The sequence below is a fragment of the Tachyglossus aculeatus genome, chromosome 12, assembly GCF_015852505.1.
Source record: "Tachyglossus aculeatus isolate mTacAcu1 chromosome 12, mTacAcu1.pri, whole genome shotgun sequence".
NCBI classification, from domain to species: Eukaryota; Metazoa; Chordata; class Mammalia; order Monotremata; family Tachyglossidae; genus Tachyglossus; species Tachyglossus aculeatus.
Genome location: NC_052077.1, coordinates 42,763,587 through 42,779,288, shown reverse-complemented (window position 1 = coordinate 42,779,288; position 15,702 = coordinate 42,763,587). Strand labels below are relative to the sequence as shown.

Below are 15,702 nucleotides of genomic sequence, written 5' to 3'. Positions count from 1 at the left end.
CAGCAGACAAGTGGCGGAGCCGGAATTAGAACCCACGACCTCCGACTCCCAAGCCTGGGCTCTTTCCACTGAGCCTCGTTGCTTCTCTATATGGTAGATGGAAGGACAGTCCTGGGTCATGAGGTTTAAGCATTTTTTAAGCATTTACTATGTGCCAAACATTGTACTAAGCACTGGAGTAGATGCAAAATAATCAGAGCACAGTCCCTGTCCCACACGAGTAATAACAATAGTGATAGATTAAATCGTTATATATTAATGTTAATATATTAGTGTATATTAAATGAAGAATAATAATAATAGTGGTATTTGTTGAGCACTTACTATGTGTCACACACTGTTCAAAGCGCTGCAGTAAACACGACAATCGGGTCAGACACCATCCCTGTCCCACACGAGTAATAACAATAGTGATAGATTATATCGTTATATATTAATATTAACATATTAGTATATATTAAATGAAGAAGAATAATAATAGTGGCATTTGATGAGTGCTTACTATGTGTCACACACTGTTCAAAGCACTGGAGGAGTAAACTCGGCATTCGGGTCAGACACCGTCCCTGTCCCACATGAGTAATAACAATAGTGATAGATTATATCGTTATATATTAATGTTAATATCTTAGTATATATTAAATGAAGAAGAAGAATAATAGTGGTATTTGCTGAGCGCTTACTATGTGTCACACACTGTTCAAAGCGCTGGAATAAACACGGCAATCGGGTCAGACACCATCCCTGTCCCACACGAGTAATAGCAATAGTGATGGATTATATCGTTATATATTAATATTGATATATTAGTATATATTAAATGAAGAAGAATAATAATAGTGGTATTTGTTGAGCGCTTACTATGTGTCACACACTGTTCAAAGCGCTGGAGTAAACATGGCAATTGGGTCAGACACCGTCCCTGTCTCACACGAGTAATAACAATAGCGATAGATTATATCGTTATATATTAATATTAATATATTAGTATATAGTAAATGAAGAAGAATAATAATAGTGCTATTTGTTGAGCGCTTACTATGTGTCACACACTGTTCAAAGCGCTGGAGTAAACACGGCAATCGGGTCAGACACTGTCCCTGTCCCACACGAGTAATAACAATAGTGATAGATTATATCGTTATATATTAATATTATTAGTATATAGTAAATGAAGAAGAATAATAATAGTGCTATTTGTTGAGCGCTTACTGTGTGTCACACACTGTTCAAAGTGCTGGAGTAAACACGGCAATCGGGTCAGACACCGTCCCCGTCCCACACGAGTAATAATAATAGCGATAGATTATATCGTTATATATTAATATTAATATATTAGTATATAGTAAATGATAGTCTATATTAAATGAAGAAGAATAATAATAGCGGTATTTGTTGAGCGCTTACTATGTGTCACACACTGTTCAAAGCGCTGGAGTAAGCACGGCAATCGGGTCAGACACCGTCCCTGTCCCACACAAGGCTCACAGTTTAAGGAGGAGGGAGAACAGGGATTGAGTCCCCGTTTTACAGAGGAGGTAACTGAGGCACAGAGAAGTAACTTGCCCAAGGTTGCCCAGCAGGCACGTGGCAGAGCCAGGATTAGAACCCAGGCCCTCTGACTCCCAGGCGCCTGGCTCTTTCCACTAGGCCACGCTGATCGCCATAGTCTAAGGCCTTCATAGCTCCCCACGGCTACAGCCTTCACACGGCTACTGCCTGTCTAGGCTTTCTGCCACCAAATGGCTACTCTTTCCACATGGCTACTGCTTGCCCAGGCCTTATGGTCACTGCCTTCACACGGCTACTGCCCGTCTAGGCCTTCCGCCACCACATGGCTTCTGCCACCACACGGCAATTACCGGCCCAGGTTTTCCGCCTCCACACGCTTCCATTTCCTCACGCCTTCCTCCTCCGCCCGGCTACAGCCACTTTGCGCCCGCCCCTCTGTGCCAATATCGTTTGCTCTTCCGTGGCCCCGGAGCCAGAGGGTCCTAGAAGCGGGGCGGCAGGGTGGGCGGCCAAGCCGGAGGGTCCGGGGGACTCCCGTCCGCCACCGCCTTCACCTTGGCGGGCTCTGCGGTGTCAGCGGGATAAAACCAGGCCTCATCCGGCAGGCTCCGCTGGCCGGCCCACGGAAACCCGGTCAGCGGCCGAGCCGGGCAGAAGGGCCTGCTTCTCTCCCAGCCGCTCTGCCCGGGGCCGCGGGCCGCTCCAGGGCATCCGTCAGCTAATGCCAAGTACGGGGGGGAAGTGCTTGGCGGTCAAGTGTAAGCGCTCAATAAATACGATTGAATGAAAGTGTCCAGTGACAGCTCCCCTTGTCTTCCCCCACCACGTCCAACACCCCCAGTTCCCTGTCCATGCAGCCCTCGGTTTTCCAGGCCCCTTCTGTCCCCGCCATCTTCGCCCTCGGTTTCCCAGGCCCATTCTGTCCCTGCCATCTTCGCCGTCCCCCTGTTTCCCTCCTTTTTCCCCAACCCAACCCCAATCCCCCAAGCTTTGCAGGACCTCGATTCCACATTGGCCTAGTCCCCTCCAAGACCCGAGCAGACAGGAAACTGGAGAGCACGGGGCCTTACGCTTAGGACAACGCTCCCCTTTCCAGCCTCGAAGCCGGGGGACACGGGGGGCTTACCGATCGTATGGTGTTCCCCGTTCCGGCCTCGAGCGGGCAGGGAGCCGGAGAGCGAGGGGGCTTACCGATGGTACAGTGCTCTCCGTTCCAGCCCTGATTGCACTGGCATTTTCCGTCCTTGCACGTCCCGTGCTCGGCGCAGCGGGGGTGGCAGGCTCGCTGGCTGCAGCCCGGCCCGGTCCAGCCCTCTTCGCAGCGACAGGCACCCCCCATGCACACCCCGTGAGGGCCGCAGTCCACCGGGCAGATCTCTGCAGGGGAACCAAGCGGGACGGGGGGAGGACAGCAGGGCAGGGGACAGAATGGGGGGAAACGCAGGGCACACAAGGGGAAAGGCAAGTCGGGGAAAAGTGGAGAGAGGAGGAGCAAAGGAGAGAGGCAGAGAGACACAGAGAGGGAGGCAAGAGGAAAGCAAAGAGGGAGGGGAGAGATGAGTGGAGGACAAGAGGTAGGGAAGCAGGTGGAGAGGAAGAGAGAAGGGTAAGGGAGAGAAATGAGAAAGGGTGGGGGAAAGAGAGAGAGAAAACTAATTAATGAACAGACTTCTGCTTAAATCCCAGCAGCACAGAGTGGGACAATCCCAATCCACAGACCTTTCATGGAGTCAGGGCATTCCCAGGTCTGGTCCCAGGGGGTGCTCTGGGCACCCCTAATGAGCCCCCCCCCCCCCCCATTCAGGGCTCAGGTGCCAACATACCCACCACCCTGTCACTGGGCAAAGTTGCCCCACGGCCTGGTCACCGGGGTCTCCCCACACTGCCCCTCGCCCCCGCCAACTCATGATCCCGGTCAGCATCCTGGAGGGCTCCAGAGAGGCGTGGGCCTTCCCATTGGGCCCGATCCCTCCCCGAGAGTCAAGCACCCCCAGCTCATCTGAGACCGTGACCCATCAATCACCCCAGTGGCCCAGGGTCAGATGGCCAGGCACACACTGGCCAGTGAGGAAGGTTTTCGGTTCTATTTTTCCGTGAGCATACATAAATGGGGCACTGAACTTATTGCCCAAGCAGCTTCTCTTTATATCCCATTCAACAAAATGACTCCTCGGGCTGACACATCTGCCGATTCCTAGTGCTGAAACCATCTGCCATTATCTAATGCTAAATTGCCATTTACTCCATTTGCTTCCATCAGAAGTACCCGAGAGGGAGGGGCTGTGGCCAAGGTAAAATGTTCCCGCACTATCTCAAAGCGAGAGGGTGAGAGAGAGAAACAAAGAGACTGAGAGAGAGACAAATTGAGAGAGAGATGAGAGAAATTGCCAGCATTTTAATTCTGGAGTACTACCGAGAAAGAGCGCTAAGATGAGCGCTTTCTCTCTGGGGTAGGAGTAGTAGCAGTGGCAATTATTGGGTGCCCACTCGGGGCGGTGCTCTGTACAAGGACGGGATAGAGAAGTGACACGTTCCTGCCCACAAGGAGCTTCCACTCTAACAGGGAAGACGGACAGAACGTACGATCAAAATCCAGGGACTGAGTGGCCGGCATAGACCCGCGAAGGACTCAGGAGGGTGGAAATGGGTTCCAAGGGTGGGTTTCAGGTCTCCCCTGATCCCCCCGTGCCCTCGGGGAGTGGGCGATACCGGGAGCCGGTGCCGATGCCGTTGCAGAATTTTGTGCCAGCCGAGGGAGACCGTCCTGGCCGCCGCCCCCACCCCAAGGTGGGACCCTGGACTCCACCTTTCGGGACCCCCAGGAAGGGAGCGGGGTCCCTGTTCCCTTCCACCCCAGGTTAGGGAGGAGGTGAGGGCTACGTAGGGGGGCTTCAGCCTCCAGCCCCACGGAGAGGCAGCCCAAGGATGACCAGGGAACGCACTCACCACATTACCACCCACCCGGGATGTCTTGTGGAAAGAACCACCCGGGGCACGTGGAACGTGAATCAAGCCCAGCCTTTCCCCCTGGTAAACTTCACAAGAACAACAACGATAATGACAACAGCAATAGCCACTCCACCACCTCAGAGTTCACTCTCAACCACCTCGATAGCTCTTCACCACAGCCCCTGGGAGGGAGGGAGGCCGCGGATCTGAGCCTCCATTTTACAGTGGAGGAAACTGAGGCCCAGAGAGTTTAAGAGACTTGCCCAAGATCACACAGCGGGTTGCGGGGAGGGACTCTCAGCGCCCAGCCCCACGCTCTTCCGCGAGGCAATGATGCCACAACGGAACCACCTGGAAACCCCTTCTGTGGATTTACCCCTTGCGTGCTCTTTCCTGTTTGTTCGTTCCGGCCTGCGTACGGGGCCCGTCGGGGAGAAGGCCCCCGGACTCTCAGTTCTGCCTTAACCCGTGTGCGTTTGTTCGGTTGGGGTGACGGGTTTTTCTTAGAGTAAGTTTTCACGAGAACTCCCTCCTTCAAGCTCCGGTAGGATGGGGTGTATTCAGAATGGAGAGTACCAGAACAGAGCGTACCACAACAGAGCGTACCGCAACAGCATGTAGCAGAATAGAGTGTACCAGAACAGAATATACCATAACAGAGTGTAGCAGAACAGAATGTAGGAGAACGGAGTGTACCGCAATGGAGCATACCAGAACGGAAAGTATCACAACAGAGTACACCGGAAAGGAGTGTACCAGAACAGGGAGAACGAGAACAGAGTGTACCAGAATCAGCCGTATACGAACACAGCTTCGTGCTGGAGAATGGTGTAAACCAAAATGAGCTGTATCGGAAAATCTGTACTGCAGAAAAATAATTTAAATTAAGGTTTTTCCCGAATCTGGGAAGAAAATGCATTTTCAATCTGAAAGATCTGGGGGGTTTCATTCTGCTTCCTCCAAACCGTTGTGCTGGCAGGGACCACGGGTTGCCCCATCCTTCCTCAGCTCCCTTCTCTCCTTCTCCAGCCCAGCCCGCACCCTCCGCCCCTCTGCCGCTCACCTCCTCACTGTACCTCTTTCTCGCCTGTCCCGCCGTCGACACCCAGCCCACGTCCTCCCCCTGGCCTGGAATGCCCTCCCTCCGCCCATCCACCAAGCTAGCTCTCTTCCTCCCTTCAAAGCCCTACTGAGAGCTCACCTCCTCCAGGAGGCCTTCCCACACTGAGCCCTCCTCCTTCCCCTCCCCACAGCCCCTGTATATATGTTTGTACAGATTTATTCCTCTATTTATTTTACTTGTACCTATTTACTATTCTATTGATTTTGTTAATGATGTACATCTAGCTTTATTTCTATTTATCCTGATGACTGTCCACATGTTTTGTTTTGTCGTCCGTCTCCCCCTTCTAGACGGTGAGCCCGTTGTTGGGTAGGGACCGTCTCTAGATGTCCAGATGTAGCAGAACAGAGTGTAGCAGGACGGAGCGTACCAGAATGGAAAGTATCACAACAGAGTGTACCAGAAAGGAGTGCGCTGGAAAGGAGTATACCAGAACAGGGAGAATGAAAACAGAGTGTACCAGAATAGCCGTATACGAAGTGCTTAGTCCAGTGCTCTGCACACAGTAAGCGCTCAATAAAGATTGAATGAATGACAGAAAGACAGATGTCGACTTTTTCCCGTCTTGGCGGCTTGTGTCTGGGGGTTAGGGAGGTGTTGGACCCGAGGCGATCCCTGTCCATCCGTCCACCCCCCGGCCACCACACACTCACCGCTCGAGCAGTCGGGGCCGGTCCAGTTGGGGTCGCAGGTGCAGGTGCCGCTGTCCTGGTTGTAGGTGCCGTGGCCGGAGCACTGGTCCGGACACAGGGTCCTGAGGATCTCGCAGTTGCCCCCGCCCCAGCCGGGGTTGCAGTGGCACTCGCCGTGGATGCACACGCCGTGGCCCGAGCAGCTGGGGTCCAGGCAGTCCGCTGGAGGGGACACAGAGGAACAGGATTGGGGCGAGAAGGTGCGGGCCCTGCTGCCGGCTGGGGGTCCGGGGGGAGGGACGGACCACCCTCGCCCTCCCACTTTGAGGGACCGGCGGTGGGCAGTGGGTGGGAAGGAAAAACAGCCTTGCCCAGAACATCATCAGGTGAAGTCCTGGTGAGGGGGTCATCCTGTGTCCAGGGGTAGGGTGCTCCGCTGGCCTGGAAGACCATAGTGGCAAAGTATCTTTTCCCTGACAGTGGCCTCTCCGGTTAACTTCCTCCTGCATGCTGCGAGCTCCCACAGAGCAGGGTACGGAGGGTCATCATCATCATCATCATCATCATCATCATCATCAATCGTATTTATTGAGCTCTTACTGTGTGCAGAGCACTGGACTAAACGCTTGGGAAGTCCAAGTTGGCAACGTATAGATACAGTCCCTACCCAACAGTGGGCTCACAGTCTAAAAGGGGGAGACAGAGAACAAAACCAAACATACTGACTAACTAAAATAAATAGAATAGATATGTACAAGTAAAATAAGTAAATAAATAAATAGAGTAACAAATATGTACAAACATACATACATATATACAGGTCACAGAGGGGGACAGAGGACCCGGCCACCCAAAGCATCCCTCAGCCCCGCCACCCACCCCCTCTACTAATCCAGCCCGGCTTCTCCCGCCGGGCCCTCCTCCGCTCCTGCCTGCCTCCTGCCAGCCAGTTATTTCGTGCCCGATTCCCCCGTTAGACGGGAGATTCCCCAAGGGCAGGGATCGTGGCTCCTAACTCTATTGGACTCTCCCAAGTGCTCTGCACAGAGTAGGTGCCCAGTCCACCAGTTTTTCTGAATTCTACCAAGTGGCACCTGTGGAGGGGCTCCAGACAGAGTTCCTCTTGATGGGACCCTCACTTAGAGTCAGAAAGGCCCGCAGTGGCCCAGTCCAGTGCGTCTGCCAACTGTGGGAAGGGAATCTCTTCCTCCCTTCAAGGCCCTACTGAGAGCTCACCTCCTCCAGGAGGCCTTCCCACACTGAGCCCCCTCCTTCCTCTCCCCCTCTTCCCCCTCCCCATCCCCCCCCCGCCTTACCTCCTTCCCCTCCCCACAGCACCTGTATATATGTATATATGTTTGTATGGATTTATTACTCTATTTTATTTGTACATATTTATTCTATTTATTGTATTTTGTTACTATGTTTTGTTTTGTTCTCTGTCTCCCCCTTCTAGACTGTGAGCCCACTGTTGGGTAGGGACTGTCTCTATATGTTGCCAACTTGGACTTCCCAAGCGCTTAGTACAGTGCTCTGCACACAGTAAGCGCTCAATAAATACGATTGAATGAATGAATATGTCTACCAACTCTGTTATATTGTACTCTCCCAAGTTCTCAGTACAGTGATGATGATGATGACGGCATTTATTAAGCGCTTACCATGTGCAAAGCACTGTTCTAAGCGCTGGGGAGGTTACAAGGTGTTCAGGTTCATCATCCTCATCAATCGTATTTATTGAGCGCTTACTGTGTGCAGAGCACCGTACTAAGCGCTTGGGAAGTACAAGTTGGCAACATATAGAGACAGTCCCTACCCAACAGTGGGCTCACAGTCTAAAAGGGGGAGACAGAGAACAAAGCCAAACATACTAACAAAATAAAATAAATAGAATAGATATGTACAAGTAAAATAAATAAATAAATAAGTAGAGTAACCCATGGGGGGCTCACAGTCTTAATCCCCATTTTACAAATGAGGGAACTGAGGCCCAGAGAAGTGAAGTGACTTGCCCAAAGTCACACAGCTGACAATTGGCGGAGCTTGGATTTGAACCCGTGAGCCCTGACTCCAAAGCCCATGCCCTTTCCACTGAGCCACGCTGCTCCTCTACACGCTGCTGCTCTGCAGAGTAAGCGCTCAGTAAACATGACTGATTGAGTGGGAGACCTCCTAGGCCCCTGGAAGAATCAGTGTGCCAGCTCCCCTTCCCCATCTCTTCTTCCTCTTCCCATTCCCTCCTTCTCCTCCTCTTCCCCGCTCTCCTCCTAAATTCACTTTAGCGTGCTGCAGACGGCCAGATTTAATTTAGCAAATTCGACTCAATAAAACTTGACACTTGTCGGGTCAATGGTCTGAAAATTTCATTCCGCGGGCTTGACTGCGTTCCCGATCCGATCGATACAGTCGGCCGGCTGAGGGAAGAAGGAAGACGCCGCTTCCCGCCTGGCCTTTGGCCAGCTTTCATTCCCCTCGGGAAGGAGCTGCCCTTAAAGGCCAGCCAGGCCAGGGCACGTGGAGCGGACGTGGGGGAACATGGCACAGACACGCAGGGCGTGCATGCACGCACACACACATACACACATCGTAGACACACTCAGCAGGGATACACGTGACATGGACACCCACACTGCAGACACGGACACCGATGGCCCAAGCACCTGTAACACAGCAGAGACACAGAGACAGACAGGACGGACACACCTGGTGCGGGACCCGTGGCGTGGACACGTGTGGCAAGAAGGACACGGAGACACAAGGCAGAAACACTTAGTACAGTGCTCTGCATCCTGTAAGCGCTCAATAAATACGATTGAATGAATGAATGAATGAACACTCCTATGGCATAGATACACGCAACGTGGACACACGTGGTGCAGCGGTATGAACCCCCACGGCCCGTGCATATGTGATAATAGACACATGTGACAATTGTCAGCTGTGTGACTTTGGGCAAGTCACTTAACTTCTCTGTGCCTCAGTTACCTCATCTGTAAAATAGGGATGAAGACTGTGAGCCCTCAGTGGGACAACCTGATCACCTTGTAATCTCCCCAGCACTTAGAACAGTGCTTTGCACATAATAAGCGCTCAATAAATGCCACTATTATTATTATTATAATGGTGCTTTGCACATAGTAAGTGCTTAATAAATGCCATTATTATTATTATTATTATTATTATTGTTATTATGTGATGCAGACACATGTGGCGAGGGCACAAATGTCAAAGACACACTCCAGCAGGGTTTTTTCAGGGAAACAAATTTCTGCAAGGAAATCTCTGCTTGTCTGTGGCCAAGATGGAGAGGAGGTGTCCCTGGCTTCCTGGGAGACCTGAGGGACCAGTCTGGAATCAATCAATCAATCAATCAATAATAATGGCATTTATTAAGCACTTACTATGTGCAAAGCACTGTTCTAAGCGCTGGGGCGGTTACAAGGTGATCAAGTTGTCTCACGGGGGGCTCACAGTCTTAATCCCCATTTGACAGATGAGGTAACTAAGGCCCAGAGAAGTGAAGTGACTTGCCCAAAGTCACACAGCTGACAATTGGCAGGGTCGGGATTTGAACCCATGACCTCTGACTCCAAAGTCCGGGCTCTTTCTACTGAGCCACGCTGCTTCTCTGGTATTGAGTGCTTACTCGGGGCAGGACACTGTATTAAGTGTGTGGGAGAGCACAATATAACAGAGTTGTGGACACGTTCCCTGCCCACAGTGAGCTTACAGCCTAGAAGAATGCGGCATGCTTATCTGGGGGAAGACTATGAAGCGGCCGCGAATTTGTTCTCTGTACTGCTCTTTTGTGAATTAATTATGGTCGTTCCTAAGTGCTTACTATATGCTCACCCATAATAATAATAATGTTGGCATTTGTTAAGCGCTTACTATGTGCAAAGCACTGTTCTAAGCGCTTGGGGGATACAAAGTGATCAGGTTGTCCCACGTGGGGCTCACAGTCTTAATCCCCATTTTACAGATGAGGCAACTGAGGCTCAGAGAAGTTAAGTGACTTGCCCAAGGTTACACAGCAGACATGTGGCGGAGCCAGGATTCGAACCCATGACCTCTGACTCCAAAGCCCGTGCTGTTTCCACTGAGCCACGCTGCTTCTCGTCTCACTATGTGCTCAATCACTCATCCAGCTCGCCCGCTCCTCCCTTCCCTCCCTGATTTCCTAATACAACGCAGCCTGCACGTTTAGCTCCTCTAATAATGATGGCATTTATTAAGCGCTTACTATGTGCAAAGCACCGTTCTAAGCGCTGGGGAGGCTACAAGGTGATCGGGTTGTCCCACGGCGGGGGCTCACGGTCTTCAGCCCCATTTTCCAGATGAGGCAACCGAGGCCCAGAGAAGTGAAGCGACTGGCCCAAAGTCACACAGCTGGCAGTTGGCGGAGCGGGGATTTGAACCCGCGACCTCTGACTCCAAAGCCCGCGCTCTTTCCCACTGAGCCTCGCTGCTTCTCTAATGCCAAGCGACTCACTGTACCTCAATCTCACCTCCTTCGACACTGCCCCGTGTCCTGCCTCTGGCCTGGAAGCCCCTTCCTCTTCATATCCAGCAGACAATCACTCTCCCCACCTTCAAATTTTTATTAAAAGCAAATCTCCTCCAAGAAGCCTTCCCCGACTAAGCCCTAATTTCCTTTTTTCCCCACTCCCCCGGCGTCGTCCTCGCTCTAGGATTTGCACCGTGCATTTATCCCCTCTCAGCCCCACAGAACTTAGGTACGCAGCCATAATTTAACTTATTTATGTTACAATCTTGTCTCTCCCTCTAGACCGTAAGCTCACTGCGTGTGGGGAAATTAACTCCGAGAGCTCTCTTATATTGGACTCTCCCGGGTGCCTTTTTCACAGTGCCTGCGCTCAGTAAGTATGTTTGACTGACTGAAAGCACTCAGTAGGTGCTCAATATAATTGACTGTTTGTGCTGAACACTGCAGTGGTTAAGAGGCAGGGAGAGTGTAGATCATATCCCCATATTTTAGGCGGGCAAACTGAGTCACTTAACCCAGAGAGGTGAAGTGACTGCCCAGAAGCGCCTCGCTGGACGCAGGATCTTTTAGACTGTGAGCCCACTGTTGGGTAGGGACTGTCTCTATATGTTGCCAATTTGTACTTCCCAGTGCTCTGCACATAGTAAGTACTCAATAAATTCGATTGATGATGATGATTTGAACCCAGGTTTCCTGGCAGACTGTGAGCCCACTGTTGGGTAGGGACTATCTCTATATGTTGCCAACTTGTACTTCCCAAGCGCTTAGTACAGTGCTCTGCACATAGTAAGCGCTCAATAAATACGATTGATTGATTGATTGATTGGCTCTGGACTCTTCCCACCAGGCCACCTCGTTGTTAACTTTCTTCCACCATCCACAGGTCCCCTAAAGCCCAAGGGGACTGTGAGGTCCCTAGAGCGGCCTGGCACTCACGCGGCCACACGTGGTTGAAGAATAATGATAATAATAATAATGGTATTTGTTAATAATAATAATAATAATAATGATGATATTTGTTAAGCGCTTACTATGTGCAAAGCACTGTTCTAAGTGCTGGGGGGATACAAGGTGATCAAGTTGTCCCACATTCATTCATTCAATCATACTTCTTGAGCGCTTACTGTGGGCAGAGCACTGGACTAAGCGCTTGGGAAGTACAACTTGGCAACATATAGAGATGGTCCCTACCCAACAGTGGGCTCACAGTCAGTCTTAATCCCCATTTTCCAGATGAGGTAACTGAGGCTCAGAGAAGTGAAGTGACTTGCCCAAGATCACACAGCAGACATGTGGCGGAGCCGGGATTCGAATCCCTGACCTCTGACTCCAAAGCTCGGGCTCCTTTCCACCGAGCCACGCTGCTTCTCCCAAGTTGGCAACATCATTCTCTGACTCCCCCTTCTAGACCGTGAGCCCGCTGTTGGGTAGGGACCGTCTCTAGATGCTGCCGACTTGGACTTCCCAAGCGCTTCGTCCAGTGCTCTGCACACAGTAAGCGCTCAATAAATACGACTGATTGATTGATCTAGAGACGGTCCCTACCCAACAGCGGGCTCACAGTCTAGAAGGGGAAGACGGACGACCAAACAAACCGTACGGGCCTGCGTGGGCCACGCTGCTTCGCCCAAGTTGGCGATGTCGTTCTCTGTCTCCCCCTTTTAGACTGTGAGCCCGCTGTTGGGTACTTGTACTTCCCAAGCGCTTAGCCCAGTGCTCTGCCCACAGTAAGCGCTCAATAAATACGACTGATTGACGATTGATCGATCGCCGACCGCCGTGGCCGCTCACCTTCCTCGCACGTGTCGCCCTTGTAGCCCGCGTTGCAGGCGCAGGAGCCCATGATGCAGACGCCGCGGCCCCCGCACTGGGGGTCCGTGCACTGGGAGCCGGGCACGTCGCACTCCGTCCCCTTCCAGCCGCTGAAGCAGAGGCAGCGTCCCCGCGAGTACTGGCCGTTCCCGCTGCACAGCACCGGGCAGGCCGCTGCCAACCAGAGTGGTCCCGTCAGGCGGTGGGTGGATGGGGACCACCCATCCACTCCGCCGTCCCCCCCATCCCGCACCCCTGGACGGGCCCTCACCTCTAGAGCAGTCCGGACCCAGGAATCCCGGGAAACAGTGGCAGGTCCCGGAGACGCACTCGCCGTTGCCGTGGCAGTTGCGCGGACACTCGACCACGGACTCTGAAGGATGGACAGAGACGAGGGTGCTCATCATCATCATCATCATCGTCATCAATCGTATTGATGGAGCGCTTACTGTGTGCAGAGCACTGGACTAAGCGCTTGGGAAGGACAAATTGGCAACATATAGAGACGGTCCCTACCCAACAGTGGGCTCACAGTCTAAAAGGGGGAGACAAAACCAAACATACTAACAAAATAAAATAAATAGAATAAATATGCTCAGACAGTCCCGCCGGGCGCTGCCCGCCCCATCGCGCCCTGTCCCCCTGACCGCCTGCCCGCTAGGCCAGATGGCCCGGGTGGGAAGGGCTCATCTCTTTCATTCACTCATTCACTCATTCATTCAATCGTATTCATTGAGCGCTTACTGCGTGCGGAGCACTGTACTAAACGCTTGGGAAGTACAAGTTGACAACATATAGAGGCGGTCCCTACCCAACAACAGGCTCACAGTCTAGAAGGGGGAGACTTCTTCTTACTCCACTGCATTCTCCTGAGTGCCCAGGACAGTCTCTCCACATAAGAGGTGCTTAATTCATTCATTCATTCATTCAATCGTATTTATTGAGCGCTTACTGTGTGTGGAGCACTGTACTAAGCGCTTGGGAACTACAAGCTGGCAACATATAGAGACAGTCCCTACCCAACAACAGACTCACAGTCTAGAAGGGGGAGACTTCTTCTTACTCCACTGCACTCTCCTGAGTGCCCGGGACAGTCTCTCCACATAAGAGGTGCTTCATTCATTCATTCATTCATTCAATCGTATTCATTGAGCGCTTACTGCGTGCAGAGCACTGTACTAAGCGCTTGGGAACTACAAGTTGGCAACATATGGAGACGGTCCCTACCCAACAACGGGCTCACAGTCTAGAAGGGGGAGTCTTCTTCTTATTCCACTGCACTCTCCTAAGTGCTCGGGACAGTCTTTCCACATAAGAGGTGCTTAATTAATTAATTCATTCATTCAATCGTATTTATTGAGCGCTTACTGCGTGCGGAGCACTGTACTAAGCGCTTGGGAAGTACAAGTTGGCAACATTTAGAGGCGGTCCCTACCCAACAACGGGCTCACAGTCTACAAGGAAGAGACTTCTTCTTACTCCATTGCACTCTCCTGAGTGCCCGGGGCAGTCTCTCCACATAAGAGGTGCTTAATTCATTCATTCACTCATTCAATCGTATTTATTGAGCGCTTACTGCGTGCAGAGCACTGTACTAAATGCTTGGGAAGTACAAGTTGGCAACATTTAGAGGCGGTCCCTACCCAACAACGGGCTCACAGTCTACAAAGGGAGAGACTTCTTCTTACTCCATTGCACTCTCCTGAGTGCCCGGGGCAGTCTCTCCACATAAGAGGTGCTTAATTCATTCATTCACTCATTCAATCGTATTTATTGAGCACTTACTGCGTGCGGACCACTGTACTAAGCACTTGGGAACTACAAGCTGGCAACATATAGAGACAGTCCCTAACCAACAGCGGGCTCACAGTCTAGAAGGGGGAGACTTCTTCTTACTCCACTGCACTCTCCTAAGTGCTCAGCACAGTCTCTCCACATAAGAGGTGCTTAATTAATTAATTCAATCATATTTATTGAGCGCTTACTGCGTGCGGAGCACTGTACTAAGCGCTTGGGAAGTACAAGTTGGCGACATACAGAGACAGTCCCTACCCAACAACGGGCTCACAGTCTAGAAGGGGGAGACTTCTTCTTACTCCACTGCACTCTCCTAAGTGCTCGGGACAGTCTCTCCACATAAGAGGTGCTTAATTAATTAATTCATTCATTCAATCGTATTTATTGAGCACTTACTGTGTGCAGAACACTGTACTAAGCGCTTGGGAAGTACAAGTTGGCAACATATAGAGACGGCCCCTACCCAACAACGGGCTCTCACAGTTTAGTAGGTGTGGCGCAAACACTATTGATTGATTGGAATTTAATCTATTGGAAAACTGGAATTGAAAATTGGCGCCAGAGCACATTCATTCAATGGTATTTATTGAGCGCTTACGGTGTGCAGAGCACTGTACTAAGCGCTTGGTCTTAGTTGTGTAATAAGTACCAGTGATTGATTGGACTCTCTCAGTATGGTGCTCTGTAAATACCCTCGAGTGACTGGTTGTTGTCGTCTCCCAAATGCTCACTACAGTGCTCGGCACAGAGGCACTCAGCAAGTAGCCCGTTGTGTGCAGGGATTGCCTCTTTTTATTGCTGTATGGTACTTTCCAAGCGCTTAGTGCGATGCTCTGCACACAGTGAGTGCTCAATAAATACGATTGAATGAATGAAGTAGTCTTCTAGAGTGTGAGTCTGCTGTCTTCTAGACTGTGAGCCCGCTGTTGGGTAGGGACCGTCTCAATATGTTGCCAACTTGTACTTCCCAAGCGCTTAGTACAGTAGTCTGCACATAGTAAGCGCCCAATAAATATGATTGAATGAATGAATGAATGAAGTAGCTATTATATGGGCAGATTTCGTCCTTGTAACATCCCCAGGAGGATGGGAGAGGCATAATTCTATTTATTCTGATGACTTGCCACCTGTCCACATGTTTTGTTTTGTTGTCTGTCTCCCCCTTCTAGACTGTGAGCTCGTTGTTGGGTAGGGACCGTCTCTAGATGTTGCTGACTTGTACTTCCCAAGTGCTTAGTACAAGTCACTTTGGGCAAGTCACTTAACTTCTCTGTGCCTCAGTTCCCTCATCTGTAAAATGGGGATGAAGACTGCGAGCCCTCCGTGGGACAACCTGATCACCTTGTAACCTCCCAGAGCTTAGAACGGTG

The 15,702-nt window shown here is 51.2% G+C and overlaps 1 protein-coding gene across 1 annotated transcript in view; it reads right to left on the bottom strand.

Annotated features, from left to right (window-relative positions):
• The window catches only part of TENM3 (teneurin transmembrane protein 3), a 1,099,990-nt gene that overhangs the window by 84,623 nt on the left and 999,665 nt on the right, over window positions 1-15,702 (bottom strand). Inside the window, exons 13-16 of the mRNA XM_038755038.1 lie at window positions 12,807-12,908; window positions 12,515-12,709; window positions 6,238-6,438; window positions 2,704-2,889 (exon numbers count right to left, since the gene is read on the bottom strand). Coding sequence (XP_038610966.1) covers window positions 2,704-2,889; window positions 6,238-6,438; window positions 12,515-12,709; window positions 12,807-12,908 — 684 coding nt within the window. The remainder of the gene's footprint in view (window positions 1-2,703; window positions 2,890-6,237; window positions 6,439-12,514; window positions 12,710-12,806; window positions 12,909-15,702) is intronic.